This window comes from Schistocerca nitens, chromosome 1 (genome assembly GCF_023898315.1).
Source record: "Schistocerca nitens isolate TAMUIC-IGC-003100 chromosome 1, iqSchNite1.1, whole genome shotgun sequence".
In the NCBI taxonomy this organism is placed as follows: Eukaryota; Metazoa; Arthropoda; class Insecta; order Orthoptera; family Acrididae; genus Schistocerca; species Schistocerca nitens.
In genome coordinates this window covers 1,082,722,439-1,082,747,018 of record NC_064614.1, presented here as the reverse complement: position 1 = coordinate 1,082,747,018, position 24,580 = coordinate 1,082,722,439, and the positions used below count along the sequence as shown (strand labels likewise).

The 24,580-nt window shown below is 41.0% G+C and overlaps 1 protein-coding gene across 1 annotated transcript in view; it reads right to left on the bottom strand.

Annotated features, from left to right (window-relative positions):
- The window catches only part of LOC126198461 (exocyst complex component 5), a 113,162-nt gene that overhangs the window by 20,472 nt on the left and 68,110 nt on the right, over positions 1-24,580 (bottom strand). The window contains exons 10-14 of the mRNA XM_049934809.1: positions 23,332-23,427; positions 21,334-21,493; positions 15,889-16,121; positions 4,640-4,726; positions 4,439-4,544 (exon numbers count right to left, since the gene is read on the bottom strand). Of these exons, the coding sequence (XP_049790766.1) occupies positions 4,439-4,544; positions 4,640-4,726; positions 15,889-16,121; positions 21,334-21,493; positions 23,332-23,427 (682 nt within the window). The remainder of the gene's footprint in view (positions 1-4,438; positions 4,545-4,639; positions 4,727-15,888; positions 16,122-21,333; positions 21,494-23,331; positions 23,428-24,580) is intronic.

Here is a 24,580-nt window from a genome sequence, read left to right as displayed (position 1 = left end):
CTCAACCCCTCCACCTACTTCCCACCTCTTCCTCCCTCTACCCATCCCACACATCACAACCTCTCGTCCCAGCCCACCTGCTCAGCTGCAGTCTGTGTTCATCAGCCCCAATGTAGCTGCACAGAAGTGTGTGTGTGTGTGTGTGTGTGTGTGTGTGTGTGTGTGTGTGTGTGTGCGTGCGTGCGTGGGAGGGGCGGGGGGGGGGGGGAAGCATATACATGTACATGTACTCTAGCTCATTAAAGAATTTGTCTGAACATTAGCAAAGCTTTCATTCTTTTTTGTATGCCTACTGAGAACTCAAAGAATCTGCCCTCTGGCTATAGCCTCTTTACACTACATTTGGTTGTTAGACAAAGGGAGTAGTGTTCAGACCCAATCTAGTTACCGTGACTTAACTTTTCAGTGATTTCTGTAAATAACATGGTGTGTGAGAGACGGTTCTCTCAAAAAAGTGACAGTTAATTTCCTTCAGCATATTTTTTCCAATATGAGCTAATATTTTGTCTCTAATGAAACAAACAGGTGTCATGCTAACATACCCTACAGTCAGTTGCACTGTGTTCCGATTTCCGTTGTCAGATATCTTTATTTGAGTTTATTAATTTTTCATGATTTTTCTCATTACTACTTCATTGTGTCTTCTTTCCTTAATGAGACATAAGAGAATTGCCACTTCTCAAGGGTATTCATACATATATATGGAACCATATATAGCAGGCCTGGCAAAGTGTGGCTTATAAGCCATCCCCCCCCCCCCCCCCCCCCTCCATGGAGTGCAGCTCCCTCCAATTCAATATCAGAGCAATGTCCGCACTGCTCCTGGATTTCTGTAACTGTCTCTGCTGAGATCTTATTGTTCACTTGTTTGCATACACTATATGAAGATTTACTTGCTTTAATTCCTTTGTTCAGAACAAGAAATTTGGATATATTTAATGCTGTTAAAAAGTGTGTTGACAAAACTGATGGTTTTCAAAAAAGGTCAGCAATTTATACTGAATCTGCACCTGCTATGTTTGGTAGGGAAAATGACTGTTTGCCAATTAAGAAAAATGGAATAAATGGCTTTATCTCTTATGAAACATTGTGTAGGAAAGTGTCAGAATTCTGTCTGCTATGACAGATGTAAGGAAAATTATGAATATAGTACGTGGAACTCTATCACTGTCTCAATGAAAATTTAACAATTTTTGAAAAATGTTGATATGGAGTATGGAGATACACTTCTTCATTCTGAAATTCATTGCCTGACAGCACAAAAACATTTAGCTACTTTGTTTTTAATTTATTTTGTTAAAGGAACTAAAAATGGATTTTACAGAAGTTGAAAATAAACTTAGGGCTCTTTTTTCAGAATTAGCATTTCTCACAGAATTTAAGGAGATGGGACTTGGATACACTGAAAGAACCAGAGGCTGTAGAGAGTTTCAGAGAGAGAGAGAAATAGGGAACAACAGACATGAACAGGGGAAGTGATGCATTAGAAGAAGGATGGGTAGCTTTGAGAGGTAAAAAGAGAGAGAGAAATAGGGAACAACAGACATGAACAAGGGAAAGTGATGCAGTAGAAGAAGGATGGGTAGCTTTGAGGGGTAAAATAGTGAAGGCAGCAAAGGTTCAAGTAAGTAAACAGGTGAGGGCTAGTAGAAATTCTTAGGAAACAGAAGATATATTGAAATTAATTGATGAAAGTAGAAAATATAAAAATGAAGCAAGTGGAAAGGAACACAAATGTCTCAAAAACGAGATCGACAGGAAGTGCAAAATGGCTAAGCAGGGATGGCTAGAAGACAGACGGAAGTATGTAGAGGCATAAATCAGTATGAGTAAGATAGATACTGCCTATAGGAAAATTAGACACCTTTTGGAGAAAATAGAACCACTTGTACGAATATCAAGAGCTCAGATGGAAAACCAGTTCTAAGCAAAGAAGGAAAAGCGGAAAGGTGGAAGGAATATATAGAGGGTCTATACAAGGGCCATGTACTTGACGGCAATATTATGGAAATGCAAGAGGACAGAGATGGGAGATATGATACTGCGTGAAGAATTTGACAGAGCACTGAAAGACCTAAGTTGAGACAAGGCCCTGGGAGTAGACAACATTACATTAGAGCTACTGACAGCCCTAGGAGAGCCAGCCTGATAAAACTCTACCATCTGGCGAGCAAGATGTGCGAGAGAGGTGAAACACCCTCAGACTTCAAGAAGAATATAATAATTCCAATCCCAAAGAAAGCAGGTGTTGACAGGTGTGAAAATTACCGGGAACTATGAGTTTAATAAGTCATGGTTGCAAAATACTAAAACAAATTCTTTAAAGGTGTATGGAAAAGACTGATAGAAGTCAACCACAGGGAAGATCAGTTTGGATTCTGTAGAAATGTTGGAACACGCAAGGCAAAACTGACCCTACGACTTATCTTAGAAGATAGGTTCAGGAAAGGCAAACCTACTTTTCTAGCATTCGTAGCCTTAGAGAAAGCTTTTGACAATGTTGACTGGAATACTCTCTTTCAATTTCTGAAGGTGGCAGGGGTAAAATACAGGGAGTGAAAGAGTGAAAGGCTATTTACAATTTGTACAGAAACCAGATGGCTGTCATAAGAGTCGAGGAGCTCAAAAGGGAAGCAGTGGTTGAGAAGGGAGTGAGACAGGGTTGTAGCCTATCTCCAATGTTATTCAATCTGTATATTGAGCAAGCAGTAAAGGAAACAAAAAGAAAAATGTGGAGTAAGAATTAAAATCCATGGAAAAGAAATAAAAACTTTGAGGTTTGCCGAAGACATTGTAATTCTGTCAGAGACAGCAAAGGACCTGGAGGAGCAGCTGAACAGAATGGACAGTGCTTCAAAGAGGGATATAAGATGAATATCAACGAAAGCAAAATGAGGATAATGGAATGTAGTCAGATTGAATGAGGTGATGCTGAGGGAATTAGATTAGGAAATGAAACACTTAAAGTAGTAAAGGAGTTTTGCTATTTGGGGAGCAAAATAACTGATGATGGTCGAAGTAGAGAGGATATAAAATGTAGACTGGCAATGGCAAGGAAAGCGTTTCTGAAGAAGAGAAACTTGTTAACATCGAATATTGATTTAAGTGTCAGGAAGTCGTTTCTAAAAGTATTTGTATGGAGTGTAGCCATGTATGGAAGTGAAACATGGACGATAAATAGTTTAGACAAGAAGACAATAGAAGCTTTCGAAATGTGGTGCTACAGAAGAATGCTGAAGATTAGATGGGTAGATCACATAACTAATGAGGAGGTATTGAATAGAATTGGGGAGAAGAGGAGTTTGTGGCACAACTTGACTAGAAGAAGGGATCGGTTGGTAGGACACATTCTGAGGCATCAAGGGATCACTAATTTAGTACTGGAGGAGGAAGCGTGGAGCGTAAAAATACTAGAGGGAGACCAAGAGATGAATACACTAAGAAGGTTCAGAAGTATTGCAGTAGTTATTCGGGGATGAAGAGGCTTGCACAGGATAGAGTAGCATGGAGAGCTGCATCAAACCAGTCTGTGGACTGAAGACCACAACAACAACACAGATTTTACAGATCACTTGACCAATTTGAATTTATGTTTGCAAGGACAGGAATGCTCCATTTCTGATACGTTAATGGATGTTAATAGATTCCAGTATAAACTTAATAGTGTTTAAATTGCAACAAAATGATGAAAATGTTTCTCATTTACCACATTACTATGAACTGAAACAAGAATGCAAGAAATTAGACTTTCCAAGACTCGCTTCCATTATTGATGAAGTCTCCAATAGGTTCACAGCCATTTTAAAGATTTGAAATCTCTAAAACCAGATGCCAGTTTCTTTAATAATGCAATGAAAATTAGTCTTGGAAGTGTCAAAAGTGATCTTCAAGAAAAAGCATGCAATTTACAAAATGATCCATTCATGCTATCTAGAACTGAAAGAGATGCTACAAGATCATTACTCAAAAAATGCTAACTTCACTGTTAAAATAAAGCCATTTTTTTAGAGCAACATGCATTCGTGAAATTATATTAAATTTCCTCAGCTTAGTGCTGTGAGCAATGAGCCATTGGAACATTAACTTTGCTTTGCTACAATGTGAACTTATACTGATACTGAAGGACTTGTCACGACCAAATTACTGCTATGTATTTAAATATTTCATTAATATACACAATAGTTTGACACACACAATTAAATGAAAATAAAAGTTTAATAGTTTAAGTCTTGAGATGTTCACATATAGGAAGTATACAATGCATGACAACTGACAATCATCCCTGAAATTGGTCAGAGGGGCAGTGGCAGGGCTGTGTCATCATTGCACAAGTCTAGCTGGAGGGAAAAGGTTTGCAAGCCACACCTTGCCAGGTGTAATATATAGATATAGCATCCATTTATCATACATTTATGTAAAAGTAATAATTAATACTCACAGGAGACGCCAGTGTATCTAAGTCATCTGTTTCTGGTTTGAAATCTGTTTTCTTCTGTTCATTCTGGAGGTACAATTTTACTCCACCAACAATTGCATTAATTGATCTTTCAAAGATAAAAAGGAAATATGAATAAACAACTGATGATTACTTAAAACACTGCAGCATGTAAATAATCCTGTGCATAAAGCATTTACAAACCTGTCTAAACCCGTATCCAGTTTCAGTTCTGTCTGTTCCAAAATATACTTCTTTTTCTGCAAACATTCACCATGTTTAGGGGTAGACCTAGAGGAAATAAAACTCAATAGTTCTGTTAATTCAGTACATTTTACAAGAGATTATGTGAGAAAACTGACATACATAGAGCTAGCAGATTCCTATTCCACATTTAAAATGCAAAACTCCGGGGAATGAGGAAATCTATGTAAACTTTGGAACTGAAACAAATGAGAAATTTCCATCCAGATGAAGAGCTAGATGCTTTAGATTTTATCCAGAAACTGTGAATACAAAGAAAAAGAAAAAAACAATTATATTCATTTAAAATTAGTATGATTATATTACGTGTAGTTCAGGTTTTCACATCGCATATTTCTTTTGTGAACAACACTGGTTCTTAGAAATCTTAGACAGTTTAAAATCTCCAAAACGTGGAGATTTTTGCTACAAGAGGTTTACAGTGCGCATGACAAATTACCAGCAATGAAGATGTGAAATCTATTCATGAGATGAAAACCACACAACTAACTAGACTATTTACAAATCTGTAAGAACATACTGCATTATATGTTCAACACAACCACTTCACAAGAATCTCATAAAACATGCTGTTAAACACCACGTAGCTGTCAAGAAATTTTCAGTAGTAGAGGGAAAGGGAGAGGAACACTCTTAAGGATACAAATAAAAGCTGAGCTGCAATGCTTCAGTTCCTATGAGTATGTTCATGTATTGCTTAGGATCTCCGTTACAAGTAATTTAATTAATTCAGTTGTCTGCATTTGACTCTGTATGTTTCTCTTTTGTATTAATGAACCTGCAGCAGAAACATTCAGACTCTAAGGAGGAGACAGTGCTTCACTAAAAGTCATACTGTACCAGCCAGCAGACTATGGGCCAACCAACTGACATGAAGACACACATGATTCCCTACATATCAAGTTCACACTAAACATTATTCTCCAAAGATTAATTTCCTAGCTGTTCATCTTTCTTCAATAATGATTTTCATTACTGATACTAATTACCCTATAAACATTTAGTGCTTCAGTTCCATAGTAGAGAATCACACCTGCTGGTGTAGCGGTAAATCACATGCCTGGAAACCAAGGGGTTGTGGGATTGAAAACCAGTCAGACCACAGAAATTTTAAGTCTGCCTTTACTCTCATCCTTCGGCCATGGTGGGAGTCACCAGGAAGGCTGTGTGGTTCAGATTCCACATTCAACTGTAGCTTCTGCTTCCCAGGTTCGATAACTGGGTTTGGTTAGAGACACACAAGACTCTGAAGTGAAATCGAACAGAAAGTCTTTCACTCCACCATGGAATCACACAAAATGAAATTAAAATCAGGAAGAATACACAGATGGGCAACAACCATCACCTTGAGAGAGAGAGAGAGAGAGAGAGAGAGAGAGAGAGAGAGAGACAAGGAAATTATCCGAATGGGACGGAAATCTATAGATGTGATGTACATGGGTGGTTGGTTGGTTTGGGGTATAAATGGACCAAACTACAGGGTCATCAGTTCCTTTTTTATGACTTAAACAAGGCTCAAGGTAAGACAACACCCAAAGTATGTTTGGGAAGGTAAAAGGGGGGAAAAGCAATGCGGAACCACACCTAAAAAGAAAACGAATGGCACAAAAAAAAAAAAAAAAAAAAAAAAAAAAAAACCAGGGAAAACGTACACCACAATCAAAAGTAGAAGAAGGTATTAAAACCATAGAGCAGAAGGTCTGGGCTGGCTGATCACAAGAATAAAAGAGAATGAGCCAGCCACTCCACAGCACATTAAAATGTCCACCCCAAAAGATAAGGTGAGATGAAGACATGAAGGAACAAGAGGAACACCAAGCCAAACAAATGTAAAAAGAGGATGACAGAGTTAAAATGAAGGGAGGGTGGAGGCCCCGGAGAGAAGGCCAAACGCCCACCCTTAGATGGTAGGATAAAAACCCCCTTCACAAATAAAATGTAAAACTAAATCTGCTCTTGAGCTATTGTCGCCCATACTGTTATGCCATTCCATCTCCCAAAGCTGAAAAACCTTGCGGCGTAATACAGAACACAGATCAGGTTCAGAGATGCCCATCTCTAGAAGCGGTTTCCACATAGCCTGTTTCGCCAACCTGTCAGCAAATTCGTTGCCTGGGATTCCGACGTATCCCGGGTTTCAGACAAACACCACGGAATACCTGGACCGTTCCAGGGCATAGATGGACTCCTGGATGGTCGCTACCAAGAGACAGCGAGGGTAGCACTGGTCGATAGCTTGGAGACTGTTCAAGGAATCAGTACAGAGAAGAAACGATTCGCCAGGGCATGAGCGGATGTTCTCAAGAGTATGAAATAGGGCCACCAGCTCTGCAGTTAAAACACTGCAGCCATCTGTTAAGAAGTGCCGTTCAACATGCCCTCTGTGAACATAGGTGAAGCCAACATGACTATCATCCAGCGAGTCATTGGTGTAAACCACTTCAGACCCCTGGGACACTGCAAGAATCAAGAGGAAGTGACAGCGGAGAGCAGCGGGAGGAACTGAGTCGTTAGGGCCATGTGGAAGGTCCATACGAAGCTGCGGCCTAGGTGTATGCCATGGAGGTGCACGCAGATGGACCTGGAGGGGAGGTGGTGAAGGAAAGGACTCCAGTTTCACGCAGGAGGGATCGGGTACGAACTGTGATCGTAAGCCCTGAACTGTGCCGCCGATGAGGGAGATGAACCGCCATGGGTGGGAAAAGGAGACAGTAATTCGGATGCTCAGGAGAGAACTATGAATGTATGCAACATAACTGGCAAGCAGTTGCGCATGCCCAACCTTCAACGGAGGGACTCCGGCCTCCACCAGGACGCTGCTCATCGGACTTGTCCTAAAAGCACCCGTCGCTAGTCAAATGGCACAGTGGTGCACTGGGTAGAGTAAACAAAATGCTGAGGGCGCCGCCGAACCATAAACCACACTCCCATAGTCAAGGTGGGATTGAACAAGTGCTCTGTAGAGCTGCAGCAGTGCAGAGTGACCTGCATCCCAGTTGGTGTTGCTCAGGCAGCAGAGGGCATTCAGGTGCTGCCAGCACTTCCGCTTAAGCTGACAAAGGTGAGGAAGCCAAGTCAAATGGGCATTGAAAACCAGTTCTAAGAATTGATTTGTCTCCACTACAGTGAGTGGCTCATCATTAAAGTAAAGTTCTGGTTTCGGATGAACAGTACGATTCCGACAGAAGTGCATGACACACAACTTTGCGGCTGACAACTGGAAGCCTTGGGCCAGAGCCCATGACTGCACCGTGTGGATGGCTCTCTGTAGGTGCTGCTCAGCAACACCAGTATTGGAGGAGCAGTAAGAAATGCAGAAGTCGTCTGCATACAGAGAAGGTGAGACAGACGGCCCCACAGCTGCTGCTAGACAGTTAATGGCCATTAAAAATAGAGATACACTCAATACAGAGCCCTGCGGGACCCCATTCTCCTGGGTATGGGGGGAACATGGGAAGCACTAACTTGGACACAGAAAGTACGGAGCGACAGGAAATTTTGGATAAAAATTGGAAGCAGACCCTGGTGACCCCATTCATAAATGTGGCAAGGATATTATGTCGCCAGGTCATGTTGTAGGATTTTTGAAAATCAAAGAAGACGGCAACCAGGTGTTGGCATCTGGAAAAGGCTGTTCGGATGGCAGACTTGAGGGACACAAGATTATCAGTCGTAGAGCGACCCTGGCAGAAACTGCCCTGGCACAGACCCGGTACGCCATGTGACTCCAGGACCCAACCGAACTGCTGACACACCATACGTTCCAGCAGCTTACGAAGAATGGTGGCGAGGCTGATGGGCCGATAGCTGTTCACATCAAGCAGCTTTTTACCAGGTTTGAACACTGGAATGATGGTGCTCTCCCGCCACTGCGATGGAAAGATGGCATCGCACCAGATCCGGTTGAAGATGGCAAGGAGATATCGCTTGTAGTTGGTGAGAGATGTTAGATCATTTTACTGTGAATCCGATCCAGCCCAGGAGCTGTGTTGAGGAAATGTGCAAGGGTGCTGAGTAGCTCCCACTCTGTAAGTGGGGTGTTACAGGGTTCACTGTGGCGTGTAGTGAACTTTCCTTTTCATCCACCATTTGAGGGTGCAAAGACTGGGGATTAATTCTCTGATGCAGAGGCTCGAGCATAGTGCTCAGCAGAGTGCTCGGCAATGGTGTTTGCATCAATAGATAACAAGCCACTGATGTTAATGCCAGGGACACCTGTTGGGGTCTGGTACCCAAAAACACACCTGATCTTCTTTCAGACTTGGGAAGGTGATGTATGGCACCCAATGGTTGAGACATACCTCACCCAACACTCCTGTTTCTGTCCTTTTATAAGCTGGCAAACATGGGCACGGAGCCATTTAGAAGCTATTACATGCTCCAGGGAAGGGTGCCCCTTATGTTGTTGTAGAGCCCGCTACACACTTTAATGGCCTCAGCAATTTCTGGCGACCACCAAGGTACTGTCTTTTAACGGGAGGGGCACCATAAGGAACAAGGGATCGCGTTTTATGCTGCAGAAATGATCATTGTAGCGACCTGCTCAACCACCACATCAATTGACACCACGTGGGTGAGATTCAATCTGACAGCAGATGTGAAGGCTTCCCAGCCTGCCTTGTTTAAAGCCCATCAGGGTAGGCAGCCATAGGCATGACGCCGGGGCGGGAGTGACAGGAAGATGGGGAAGTGGTCACTACCACACAAGTCCTCATGGGCTCTCCAGTGGACAGATTGGAGAAGTCCTGAGCTGCAAAGTGATAAATCAATGGCCGAGTCCATGAGCCACACTGAAATGTGTGGGGGCCGCAGTATTTACGAGGCAGAAGTCGAGCTGAGACGGTAACTTTTCAACATCTATACCTCGGCCAGTAAGCACGGTGCCACCCCATTGGGTTATGGGTGCTAAAATCTTCCAAAAGTAGGAAAGATTTAGACAGTTGGTAAATCAGTGCAGCCAGTATGTTCAGAAGTACTGCAGCATGTGGAGGGAGATATACATTGCAGACAGTTATTTTCTGCATCGTCTGTATCCTGACAAACGCAGCTTCAAGAGGAGGACATAGATGCAAACTCCTCCTGACACTCTTTTATAGTCGCTACAGTTCTTGTAATATCCTCTATAGCCATGGAGGTCAGGGGTCCGCATTGCCGGGAGCCAAGTTTCCTGGCGGGGAATGTAGAAAACATGTAAAGCTTAACAATTGCTATAGCTCAGCCAGGTGGTGGAAAAAACCATAGCAATTCCACTGGAGGATAACGTTATCATGAGGCTACGAAGGAATGAAGCACTTGGGGAGGCAGTTTACCCTGCGGAGTCACCTGCTGCCACTGATTGAGTAGCTATTTGATCAACATCCATTGTGTCTGAGGGTCCAGCGAGATCTAGGTCCTCAGGGGATGCCAGAATCTCCACCTCATCCTCAGATGCAGAGCTTGTAGGTAGTGATGGTACTGGTGCCACCGCAATGTCTGGGTTCTTGGGGGTTGTCTTCTTTTTGGGTTTCTCTCACCGCTCCTTTGGTTGCTCTGGCTGGGAGGACTCAGGGACTGAGGAGGACCATGAAGCCCTATGACCAGCAACCTGTGGCTGCTTCAGCCACTGGTGGGTATCCTCTTTGCCACTGGCAGGAACCTGGGTAGGGAGTGACTCAAAGGACCCCTTCCTAGTGAGAGGAGCCAAAGGAGACTTAGGTTTCTTTGGCTGTGAAGTGGGGACTGATGTCCCGGTGATTGGGAGTTAGTACTCCCAAGGTAGGTGGTGTGGGAGCAACAGGTAGGAAAGTGCCCCCCACCATCAACATGACACGTGTAGTCTTATGGCTCTGAGAGTCGACTGATGGGGCTAGAACTGTTGTCGTAGCAGCGTAAGAGGATGTCATACGCACAGGATGTAAACATTCAGATTTCCTCTTAGCCTCAGTGTAGGTCAGTTGGTCCAGGGTCTTGTACTCCATTATTTTCCTTTCTTTCTGTAAAATCCTTCAGTCTGGCGAGCAAGGGGAATGATGCTCTCTGCAGATCACACAGATGGGAGGCGGTCCACGTAGAGTATTACGATGCGAAAGACATCCACAATCTTGAAGGGTGACACTGGAAGTACAGCAGGAAGACATATGGCCAAACTTCCAGCACTTAAAGCACTGCATCAGGGGAGGGATACATGGCTTGACATCACAGCGGTAGACCATCACGTTGACCTTCTTGGGTAATTTGTCACCCTTGATGGCCAAGATGAAGGCATCGGTGGCAACCTGATTATCCCTCGGACCCCGGTGAATGCGCTCGATGAAGTGAACACATCGCCACTCTAAATTGGCAGCTCGTAGTCCGATTGCAAAAGAAAGTCCCTGGGGAGCATAATACTCTGGACCATATTTAATCTGTTATGGGGTGTGATGGTAACAGAAACATCCCCACAGCTTGTCACAAGTGAGTAATGCCCGTGACTGGGCAGAGGATGTGTTTTTATCAAGACTGACCCTGACTGCATTTTGCACAATCCCTCCACCTCACCAAACATGTCCTCTAAATGCTCTACAAAAAAACTGAGCCTTCATCAGCATGAAGGATTCCCCATCAGCTCTTTTACATACTAGGTATCGGGGCGAGTAAGATTCGCTACCATCCATAGCCTGGCACTTCTCCCATGGTATGACCAGGGAGGGGAATGATTTACGGTCATACTTCCTTGCATTGAACTGAGATCTGGAATGCTTAGAGACTGCTGGTGTTTGACCACCAGCAAATGATGACGTGGTACACTTCATGGCGTGTCATCTACACCGATGCCATCCACTCCAACCAGGGGCCCTCCCCATGGGCATCACCCAGCCACAGCAAACGCCACCTGGCAGGATGGCCATTGCCGGGAGTCCCGATGCCCCAGGGTGACGGGCATCTATTCCCTGGCATACACGAGGAGTTAACAGCGCAGGCACCAGCAGAGTGATCCCTGTGTAGTCAGGGGGCTACAACCAACAGGGTACATGGCAGTCCCACCACAATGGACTGGTACCATGCTGGATATGAGGGCCAAAGAAGTCCATGATTATCGTCAGCACAGAAAACAACGCTACACAGTGGATGGAGGAACACACATCCAGGAAGATGTCCTTACCCAAGAGATGGAGAAGGAGCGGAACTGCAAAACCACGACATTAAAGTGGGCCAAAGATCTCGGTGCATGATGGACATGATGCACCATGTAAGGCGCCCTAGCCCAACTGCTTCTTTCTTCAGAAAAATTTGGAAGAATGGAGGTCAAACCCTACAGGGGACTATCATGTAAAGGCCAAAACATGAGAGACTCCTTTTAGTCGCCTCTTACGACAGGCAGGAATACCTCGTGCCTATTCTAACCCCCGGACCCGCCGGGGGGGTGAAGTACATGAACAGACAAACAAATGATCACAGTTTCAGCAGAACTGGATGATCTGTTCAACAGGAAGAGCTACTGAAACTGAGTAAGGCCGTAACGCATTGGTCCACCTCTGGCTCTTACACAAGCAGTTAGTCAGCTTGGCATTGACAGTCGTGAGGGACATTGTGGCAAATTCTGACCAACTGGTGCAATAGGCTGTAAAAATCCCTAGCTGGTTGGAGGGTCCTGCCCATAATGCTCCAAATCTTCTCAACTGGGGAGAGATCCAGCAACCTTGTTGGTAAAGATAGAGTTTGGAAAGCATGAAGACAGGCGGTAGAAACTCCCTCCACCTGCAAGAAGGCATTATCTTGCTGAAATGTAATCCCAGGATGGGAAACAAAACAGATGTACTGCTGTGTTGCAAGGATGCCATGGATGACAACCAAAGGTAGGATACACTTTGCATCCTTTCCCAAAAGGACTGAACTCTGGAAAGAATGACACTCTTAGAACTTTTTGTAGGTAATTATTTATGGCTGTCAAGTATTTGATGAAACGCATTTTGAGCCATCAGCTATACACCTTTATTCTCAACCAGTTTCAGTTTTAGCAACCATCATCTGATAGGGAAAGCTGTACATTGTGGCCCAAAAACACATTAAATTCAAACAGGACACAGCTGGATGTGCAACACAAACTTGTGGCATGATAATCTTCAAAACACTATGATCCATAAAGATATGATAGCGTATACTACATGACTCTTAGCTGTTAACAGCTACCAAACTGATACTCCAGTATTTCCATGCCTTTGTCAGGTGTGTCTAACATTACTGCAACTTTGCAGGTGGAGATTGCAACACAGCATGTCCAAAGGACGTGTTCATCTAGCTCATTGCCATCTTTTGGACTATGAGAAAGACCAAATCATTAACATGAGGGATGTGGGAGCATCGTGCCAACAGAGATAAGTGGCAGTATTGAAACAACTGCAGAATGAATGGGGAGGTGAGGGACTCTCAACATAAGAGTGGCAAGGAGAATGGGGACAGGTCTTCCTAGAAGAACCACACCACAAAAAAATCATGAAATTGTTTGACTGGCTCTGATGAACAGACACATGGCAATAGCTGAAATCCACAATAGCTGAAATCCAGTAAGAGGTTACAGGCAATGTTGCTAATAACTGTTGGGAACAGATTAATGGAAGTGGGGATGAATCCCTGTATCACTTACCACTAACACCATATCACACACAGTAGAATTGTGTGGTGTAGAGATAGAGTCAACTGGGACACGGAATGGCATTCTGTGGTATTCAGCAACGAATTTCTCATCTATTATTGATGTTCAGATCAACACCTACTATGGTAGACAACCTGGTGAAAGGTCACAGGAAGCAGCCATTCTCAAGATGCATTCCTCTCCAACTCCAGGAATTGTGAGATGGGGAGCCATTAGATATGTCAACCAGAATGATTTGGTAACTACTGAAGAAGGGCTGTACTGTTGTCATACTGTCACAACTAGGTTACCACAGTGCGTGTTCGAGCAGGATAACGCAAGACCCTACGCTGCAACTTGCACCCAAAATATCTTGAAGCATTATAAAAATTTAAATTACAGTACTAAATTAGAAATCTACCCACTACAATCTAGAGTCTCATAGCTGCAACAAATAGAGATGACTGAGGAATGCATATATATACATTTTATAAATTAACAGTATTCGGAAAAGGGTAGATTGCTATTCACTATAAACAAGACACACTGAGTTGCAGAGAGGCGAAAAGAGGCACACATCCGCAGTCTTTTCACTGTTCCTGTCTGCAACTCAATGTGTCATCTTTACAGTGAACAGCAGTCTATCCTTTTCCTAATACTGTTGATATTCAAAACCTGTAGTTTCCATTGTTTGACTTCATACATTTAAATATCCATCGATATAGTACACACAGTGACACCGTAAGTATATCAACAGAGGTGATCCTTCAGGCTTCCTCATTATAACTGATAATTCACAAACTTTTAGGTCTCCAGCAAAGTTGTCATTTCCTCTTTCACAATAGTTAAACAATTTCCCTAGTTATTTTTATCAGATGCCTAGTGCATTGTTCGCTGTTTGGATACCCAACAAACTCATGCACAGTATAACATTTCTGTTGGATGTGAACTGCTGTTATACTGTGCAATTGCTTATTACTACCAAGAAACAGTAACTAGGACAGCATACAGCACGTACCATTTACAATCTGATTGGAAGCCAAACAGCAAGCAATAAAAGTGCTTGACAACTGACAAAGACAGCTACTGAAGTTGTTGAAATAGTGTGAAATAGAAAATGATAGCTCAGCTGTAAAAACAAACAAAAAAATTGTAAACCATGTCAACAGATATTCTTCAAATGTTATTATCCAATTAATTTATTTGAGTATTCAAGAAGTCTGTTCTAAAAGTTAACTTATATGTGGATACTACCTTTCCGACACTAGGAAGTGTTTGTGAGGATCAAATGTAAGCATGTCTTTCATTACAAACATGAATACCACAGTTTTTTAGCCTTATCCATTACATCTATTTTAAATAGCACAATAGTATCCATCATGTTGACCAACTTCTTCATAGTAGGACTTTTGGACACTTTGTCAGTCAAATTTCAAACTTGATATGAATGCTGGAACAGACCTCATATAATGAATCCTTGACTTCTAGAAATAAAGGTCTTTTTCAGCAGTCATGAAAGGCTCCCGTGTTGCCCACAGGACAAAATGGTAGCAAGGGACAACTTTGGACTCCACAGGACTTGGAGCAATGTTGCCATTTGTTCTTCACAAGATCCTTGATGGCTCGTAGGCAGGTGTGGCTAAGCATATGAATGGATCCAGCTAATCATTTCTTTCAGTCTATTAAGTTTTTTCCACGCAAGAAGCTCTGCTGAAGGTCACATACAGTCTCATAATACGCCATCCCTTGCTGCTAGAGAACTTAAATGAGCAGAGCTGTTGCTTTTGTGTCAGACATGCTCCACCACCTCCTAACATTACCTCAACATCTTGTAGCATCCCAGGACACAATTTTGAGAAGCATTCATGCCTGAAGGCAGCCAATATTGTGGATGTCTCAGTTGTTTCTCTGCTGAATTATATACGAAATTAGATGGCACATCATTGTTCAATGGAATGCTACTTCTTGACCAAATGAGCTCAGAGGCAGCTGGTCATGGAATCATTTTGAAACTGAGATACATGCCACCAATAACACTTGTGAGTGGGTGCACTGCAGTGAATGGGGGTGCCATAAAAATTGTGTCCTTTTCCTTCTTGACAGACTTTACATAAAATCTCAGATTTTTGTAAGTAAATATATTCCTTAGAAGTTACAGACAATAGATAAAATCTCAGATTTTTGTACGTAAATATATTCCTTAGAAGTTACAGACAACAGTTAAGCTGCAGAGGTTGTGTTGTAAGGCATATAAAAGACTTTTTGTTCTATATCTGAACTATAACCTACCCATAACATTTAATTTTTGGGCACTTTATCTGATTTGATACAAGCTCTGGGGTAAAATAATGAAAAATCAATGCCAATACTTGATACTGCCACAAGAATAATTACACTATAACTTTTGGTGGATAGAAGCTTTCAGTACTGATTACATTCTGAATCAGTTATATCACTTGTTTGTTAAAAATAGAAAGTACAAACTACTCCAGTTTTTTTAGGATTACACCGACACTAATTGTTACACAACTAATACACTCAATTTTACCAAAGGATGACTTGGTCAAGTCTTTACAAAGAATACCTTGTGATAACTTACACAACAAGCGGTACCACACTGTCAACAAACTGCTTCTCCAGTAAGTGAACGATGGCATTACACTGCCTTACCACATCAAAGAAATATATCTGTGGTTGTGTTTTAGTCTCAGCCACAGGTATTCCTTGAAGTCCAAGTTCCAGAGCATAGTCCAGGTATTCTTCCATCAGGTAATGAAGCAGAATTTCCAATACATGGACTGTGTTGCCAGGCAGATCAGACTGTCTTGAGAGCTTTAACAAGAAAACTCTGATAAGTTATTACCAATATTTATCACAAAAAACAATCAGCAAAACATCTAGCCTGGTGGTCTAGTGGTGAAGTTTGTGCCAGGAATGTGAGAGGCCATGGTACCAGTTCCTGACAAGACCACAGTAAGTTTCAGTCATCTTTTAACCTAACCTTCACCTCTCAATGAAGAGAAGTTTCACCAGGAACAACACATGGTTTGGATTCCATGTTAAACTGGAGGTCCCCTTTTCATGATGTGATTACCAGGGTAGTTAGTGATATGCGAGTTGCCGAAATGGCATCCAATTGAAAGACTTACACCAGGTTGTTGAGCCACTTGGAATAATAATAATAATAATAATAATAATAATAATAATAATAATAGTAACCATTATCAAACACAATAAAAATTATTATATTGTTGTTGTTGTGGTCTTCAGTCCTGAGACTGGTTTGATGCAGCTCTCCATGCTATTCTATCCTGTGCAAGCTTTTTCATCTCCCAGTACCTACCGCAACCTACATCCTTCTGAATCTGCTTAGTGTATTGATCTCTTGGTCTCCCTCTACGATTTTTACCCTCCACGCTGCCCTCCAATGCTAAATTTGTGATCCCTTGATGCCTCAAAACATGTCCTAGCAACCGATCCCTTCTTCTAGTCAAGTTGTGCCACAAACTTCTCTTCTCCTCAATCCTATTCAATACCTCCTCATTAGTTACGTGATCTACCCACCTTATCTTCAGCATTCTTCTGTAGCACCACATTTCGAAAGCTTCTATTCTCTTCTTGTCCAAACTGGTTATCGTCCATGTTTCACTTCCATACATGGCTACACTCCATACAAATACTTTCAGAAACGACTTCCTGACGCTTAAATCTATACTCGATGTTAACAAATTTCTCTTCTTCAGAAAACGATTTCCTTGCCATTGCCAGTCTACATTTTATATCCTCTCTACTTCGACCATCATCAGTTATTTTACTCCCTAAATAGCTAAACTCCTTTACTACTTTAAGTGTCTCATTTCCTAATCTAATCCCCTCAGCATCACCCGATTTAATTTCACTACATTCCATTATCCTCGTTTTGCTTTTGTTGATGTTCATCTTATATCCTCCTTTCAAGACACTGTCCATTCCGTTCAACTGCTCTTCCAAGTCCTTTGCTGTCTCTGACAGAATTACAATGTCATCGGCGAACCTCAAAGTTTTTACTTCTTCTCCATGAATTTTAATACCTACTCCGAATTTTTCTTTTGTTTCCTTTACTGCTTGCTCAATATACAGATTGAATAACATCGGGGAGAGGCTACAACCCTGTCTCACTCCTTTCCCAACCACTGCTTCCCTTTCATGCCCCTCGACTCTTATAACTGCCATCTGGTTTCTGTACAAATTGTAAATAGCCTTTCGCTCCCTGTATTTTACCCCTGCCACCTTCAGAATTTGAAAGAGAGTATTCCAGTTAACATTGTCAAAAGCTTTCTCTAAGTCTACAAATGCTAGAAACGTAGGTTTGCCTTTTCTTAATCTTTCTTCTAAGATAAGTCGTAAGGTTAGTATTGCCTCACGTGTTCCAACATTTCTACGGAATCCAAACTGATCTTCCCCGAGGTCCGCTTCTACCAGTTTTTCCATTCGTCTGTAAAGAATTCGCGTTAGTATTTTGCAGCTGTGACTTATTAAACTGATAGTTCGGTAATTTTCACATCTGTCAACACCTGCTTTCTTTGGTATTGGAATTATTATATTCTTCTTGAAGTCTGTGGGTATTTCGCCTGTCTCATACATCTTGCTAACCAGATGGTAGAGTTTTGTCATGACTGGCTTTCCCAAGGCCATCAGTAGTTCTAATGGAATGTTGTCTACTCCCGGGGCCTTGTTTCGACTCAGGTCTTTCAGTGCTCTGTCAAACTCTTCACGCAGTATCTTATCTCCCATTTCATCTTCATCTACATCCTCTTCCATTTCCATAATATTGTCCTCAAGTACATCGCCCTTGTATAAACCCTCTATATACTCCTTCCACCTTTCTGCCTTCCCTTCTTTGCTTAGAACTGGGTTGCCATCTGAGCTCTTGATATTCATACAAGTGGTTCTCTTCTCTCCAAAGGTCTCTTTAATTTTCCTGTAGGCAGTATCTATCTTACCCCTAGTGAGATAAGCCTCTACATCCTTACATTTGTCCTCTACCCATCCCTGCTTAGCCATTTTTCACTTCCTGTCGATCTCATTTTTGATACGTTTGTATTCCTTTTTGCCTGCTTCATTTACTGCATTTTTATATTTTCTCCTTTCATCAATTAAATTCAATATTTCTTCTGTTACCCAAGGATTTCTATTAGACCTCGTCTTTTTACCTACTTGATCCTCTGCTGCCTTCACTACTTCATCCCTCAGAGCTACCCATTCTTCTTCTACTGTATTTCTTTCCCCCATTCCTGTCAATTGTTCCCTTATCCTCTCCCTGAAACACTCTACAACCTCTGGTTCTTTCAGTTTATCCAGGTCCCATCTCCTTAAATTCCCACCTTTTTGCAGTTTCTTCAGTTTCAATCTGCAGTTCATAACCAATAGATTGTGGTCAGAATCCACATCTGCCCCTGGAAATGTCTTATAATTTAAAACCTGGTTCCTAAATCTCTGTCTTACCATTATATAATCTATCTGATACCTATTAGTATCTCCAGGATTCTTCCAGGTATACAACCTTCTTTTATGATTCTTGAACCAAGTGTTAGCTATGATTAAGTTATGCTCTGTGCAAAATTCTACAAGGCGGCTTCCTCTTTCATTTCTCCCCCCCCCCCCCCCCAATCCATATTCACCCACTATGTTTCCTTCTCTCCCTTTTCCTACTGACGAATTCCAGTCACCCATGACTATTAAATTTTCGTCTCCCTTCACTACCTGAATAATTTCTTTTATCTCGTCATACATTTCATCAATTTCTTCATCATCTGCAGAGCTAGTTGGCATATAAACTTGTACTACTGTAGTAGGCATGGGCTTTGTGTCTATCTTGGCCACAATAATGCGTTCACTATGCTGTTTGTAGTAGCTAACCCGCACTCCTATTTTTTATTCATTATTAAACCTACTCCTGCATTACCCCTATTTGATTTTGTATTTATAACCCTGTAATCACCTGACCAAAAGTCTTGTTCCTCCTGCCACCGAACTTCACTAATTCCCACTATATCTAACTTTAACCTATCCATTTCCCTTTTTAAATTTTCTAACCTACCTGCCCGATTAAGGGATCTGACATTACCCCTATTTGATTTTGTATTTATAACCCTGTAATCACCTGACCAAAAGTCTTGTTCCTCCTGCCACCGAACTTCACTAATTCCCACTATATCTAACTTTAACCTATCCATTTCCCTTTTTAAACTTTCTAACCTACCTGCCCGATTAAGGGATCTGACATTCCACACTCCGATCCGTAGAATGCCAGTTTTCTTTCTCCTGATAACGACGTCCTCTTGAGTAGTCCCCGCCCGGAGATCCGAATGGGGGACTATTTTACCTCCGGAATATTTTACCCAAGAGGACGCCATCATCATTTAATGATACAGTAAAGCTGCATGTCCTCGGGAAAAATTACGGCTGTAGTTTCCCCTTGCTTTCAGCCGTTCGCAATACCAGCACAGCAAGGCCGTTTTGGTTAATGTTACAAGGTCCGATCAGTCAATCATCCAGACTGTTGCCCCTGCAACTACTGAAAAGGCTGCTGCCCCTCTTCAGGAACCACATGTTTGTCTGGCCTCTCAACAGATACCCCTCCGTTGTGGTTGCACCTACGGTACAGCCATCTGTATCGCTGAGGCACGCAAGCCTCCCCACCAACGGCAAGGTCCATGGTTCATGGGGGAAGATTATTATATTATGAATGAGTTTTATATCTTAAATGCTGGCTTAGGAATTTGATCAAAACTGGCTTTCAAGTAAATTTAAATGTTTAAAATGCAAACCACAGTACCGCACTGTGTACAACACAGGTACATAGTGCACCATAACAATTTTATCATCTTATTATTTCATTTATAAATAATAGTTCTATTATAATATTGTCATGTTCCTTACATAAGACAGAGGCTATTGGAAGTAATATTTTACTTAATTAGTTCGAATGTAGGCTCCTACAAAATAAAGCACTCTATGATGCACTATCCTTTCCTTTAACGTCTCCAGTTAATTTTATTGAATTTGTGTTACACTCTCACACTGACGAAAAACTTCAAGACGAATCACATGGCTCTTCTTTGTATCTTATTTCATTAATTCAACAATGTGAAGGTTACAATAATCAACAATTGGCTAAATGATTGGTTTGTAAGCATGTAAGAAGTACGAGGCCTTAGGATTAATCTGCTAAATTTCAGTCTGGTATTCGCCTTTCCCATACATAGATTTATGTGGTTGCTCCACTTTAAATCACCCTAGACTGGTATTGTTTCATATTTGACAGTTATCACTCGTGTAAGGTACAGTCGTTTGGACAAATTACATCAGATTTAGTCACCAATTTATGTACATTATATTATATTTATTAAAATTCGAAGTCAACTGCCAGTATTTAAGACAAGGACATATCACGTCAAGTAAAAGCTCCAACAAAAAGTGAGTAGCTTTACTTTTTTCATAGCTTTCTTTTTACTTTTACTGGTAGTAATGATTTTGGATAACAGGAATTGTTAAACATGTCATTTATACGTTTCTTGAAGTTTTACCTTGGATAGACTATTCTCAACTTTTGGGAGTGCATCTGTGATATATGCTGAGATACATCAGAATGTGATTACCCACAACCAGACATAATTTGCTCTTGTCATTCACTTGTTCCTGATTTCTACTAATTTCTCCTCCCTTTGTTTTACTATTGTCTTACACCGTTTCCCCCCCTCTAGTTTTCTTTTTACAATCTACATTTCTCTCTGCCTTTCTATTTGTATGTATGAATGTGGTGTTTTTACTGACAGGAATGTGGAGCAGCTTTTTTTTTCCTTTTTTTGAAGGGGTTGGGGTGGGGAGGGGGAGTAAGGAAACAAAGATAATGTTGGAGCTCTGTTATTTAATAATAACCTTAGCACTAGAAAATATTTTAATGACTATAAAGATAACATGTTTTAGTTATTGTTGAAACAAACAACTGTTGGTCTCTCTTCAAGAGAATTTCAGTTCCATAATTATTTTTTCACAGACTTACCATTTCACAGCGCTGAAAAGCTCTTTTACTCTCTTGTAATAAAGCTATAGCAACTTCCTCAGAAAGAAATGTTTCCCCACCATAATTCTCTACTTGTGCAATATTTAAATTGGCACGGGTGCCAATAACAGCTTGCAAATCACGTCGTAGATCCTGGAAACTGAAAAAAAAAAGGCGTAAAATTTTATTGTACTGGGAGGATTATTTTCTCGCTAGTATGCATAGATCAGTGAGTGCCTGATAATTATGATATGTGAAAAAGCAATTTACATTGCTGGTTGGAGGGTCATAAAAAATGTTTGAAAGAAAGTGTCACCTTAGACTGTTGGAATTAATTATTTATAAAATCTGTTATTGCAGTTTTGGTCTTTTAAGCATTTTTAAGTGTAACGTGAAAATTTTATGCTTTAGCATATGCCAAAATAGCAATAACAAATTTTATAAATAAATAATTTATGGCATGCTGAAACATATTATTATTGTTGGTTCGACTAGTAAATGGCTAAATGGCCAAAACTGTACAAGTGGATTTTATGAATAAATAATTTCAACTCTCCAAAGTAATGATGATGTATCTCAATGAAAGTCTTATTGTGCTACAGCCTCTTCAATTGTAGCATCACTTATGCAGACTATAAAAATAAATATGGTTACTGTCAGACATAAAAAGCGCAGAGCAGATTACGGCACGTTCATGAAATGAATGATTTCAAAATGCAGTGGATTCAAAGTATGCAATTTTGGAATACAAGACCTTGAAGCAGAAAAATATGAAATTTCCTAGAAAAACTGTGATTGGTTTGTGCAGATTCTAGTAGCAGATGTGAAATGTTTTACATGTCTAACTTTAAAACACGAAACAGTTAAAATACTGTAATGATCACTGAATTGAAAAAGAAACATATGTTTAACTTAAAGGAAAGGTACTTGGGTGAACAGCTGGATCATTCCATCAGATGAGCACAATATGACCACAACAGTATGAGTTGCTCAAATAACATGCACATCTGACATGACAACCTGTTCATTTTCTTTCATAATAAACACTGGGAAAGACATGAAGACATGTATATGCTTTACTTGACTGAACATATACCTTTTCAATCATTTTGACAGATTTGGAGAATACGTAGTATCTGATTCTTGGATATATATATAGTTTACAGGTTGTTGGTTGTTTACAGTTGAGTACAGTATCCTGTGGTGTCTACATATAATGTTGAGCAATCACATATAAATAAATAAGTGTTCATAGGGAATGTTGAAAGCTTTTGTCTGTCTCACCCTCAACCTCACCCCCTCCCTACCTCCCACCCTCCAACAAATTAAACAAGAGAGATATTGCAATTAAAAATATTGAAAAAGAAGCTAATACAAAGTGGTTTCCTGGGAAAGTTAAGAAGTGAAAGTGTGTTTTTACCAGAGAAGGTTATAAGGTATTTTATATTTGTACCAATGTAAAAGTCATTTGATAATTTGCCACTTTTTTAATTTGAGCAACTACTTTACAAGATCCTCCCCAAAATTCTGTGGAATACTTTAAAACATTTGCTGCTACATGAGATTACAGGTAAAATGGAAAATAGATGTAGATTATTTCTTTTCTCCCACTGTTTTGGTTTTGAGGGAGCACGATACATCTATCTTCCTTCACCAAGTCCTCCATGTCCTCACACCAAGGATGAAGGAATTATACCAATTAACTGCAGAGACATAATTAGTTTTTGGTTACTAAAGTGCACAAATATTTTTCAATATACACATCATGGCACTATTATTTTACTACTTTACTTTTCTTTCCTCTGCAAGAGAAGAGAAGTACCTGCACCGGAACATATTAAATGATATTTATTTTCACCTTTCATATTTAGGTATCTACATTATTTTCAAATCTGGCAAACATCCTCACTGGAATGAGGCTGAAATTTCTGTGTAACTTTGTAATTAGATGTGACTGCACTTTAACAACCATTGTGTTATGTTTACTGTATTACTTACCCGCCAGTCTGGATCTGTTTCTTCTGGTGATTCTTGCTTTCATAATATTTTTGCAGTATCAGGGCACACTTCTCCTTTAGAAACTTTACCTCAACACTGCAGATAGATAAACACAAGTAAATCACTAAGAAGTGTTTAAAAATCAATGTTCCTTTCTTGTTACATTCTAATTAAAATATTAAAGACAACATTTTCGAATATTTTAGTCCCTTGGTGCAAATTGTAGTCACATTCTGCATACATAATTATTCTGAAAACAACAAATACACTTTAGTCACACTGTCTCTCTATAAACCCTCCTCAGGGGACACTGTCTTAGCGTAGCACTGTCCGTGCGGGCGAGGAGGTTTGCACGCTCTGGATCTGGAGGGCTTTCCTGGTGGTCGCGTAGGTACCAGCAGGGCCACCCATGCCAGACAGGCCAATGGGGAGGAGCCAGATGAAGTGTGTCTCACAATGACCTATCTCCTGTCCCCTGTCCAATCCTATCCTAAGCCTATCCCTTTCCCTTATTATTCTTAACTTCCTACAACATAGGGCAAGGAGGACTCTAGAGGCATGGTGAAGCCAGTCTTCCTAAGGGAATAAACCCGATACAAATCACCTGCTGCCTTGCAGTATGTAGAGGGATCTACAAAGGCTAAGGATGCTACCCTGAACATGGAGCCAGCTAACCTGCGAGCTGTAAGGGGCAACCCCCCAAATGGTTGGCCAGAAGATTAACAATCTCCACCTGTAAAACATCAATTGTTGCGAATGCTAGCAAAGGAATAAGCCAGACAGATATTTCCATGACGATCCCAGCAAACAAAAAAAGGATAAGAGATATGCACATAGGAACATGGCATGTGCGAAGCCTATACCAAACTGGAGCCCTACGTCAGCTGCTAATGCAAGTAAACAATTACAGTATAAAAATATTGGCTCTCCAGGAAATTAGGTGGAAGGGGAGTGACATAATGGATGCAGGAAATTTCATTATCTTCTATAGTGGCGGGAAGATGAATAACTTTGGAACAGGCTTTGTGGTCGCTAAAGAACTAAAACATGCGGTGATGTGCTTCCAAACAATCAATGAACAGATGTCCATATTAAGATTAAGGGGAAAATTTTTCAACATTACAATAATAAATATACATGCACCCACAGAGGAGTCAGATGAACAACAGAAGGACGAGTTTTATAGCAAGGTAGAATAACTGTATGATCAGGCCCCCAAACATGATTTCAAGATATTAATAAGAGACCT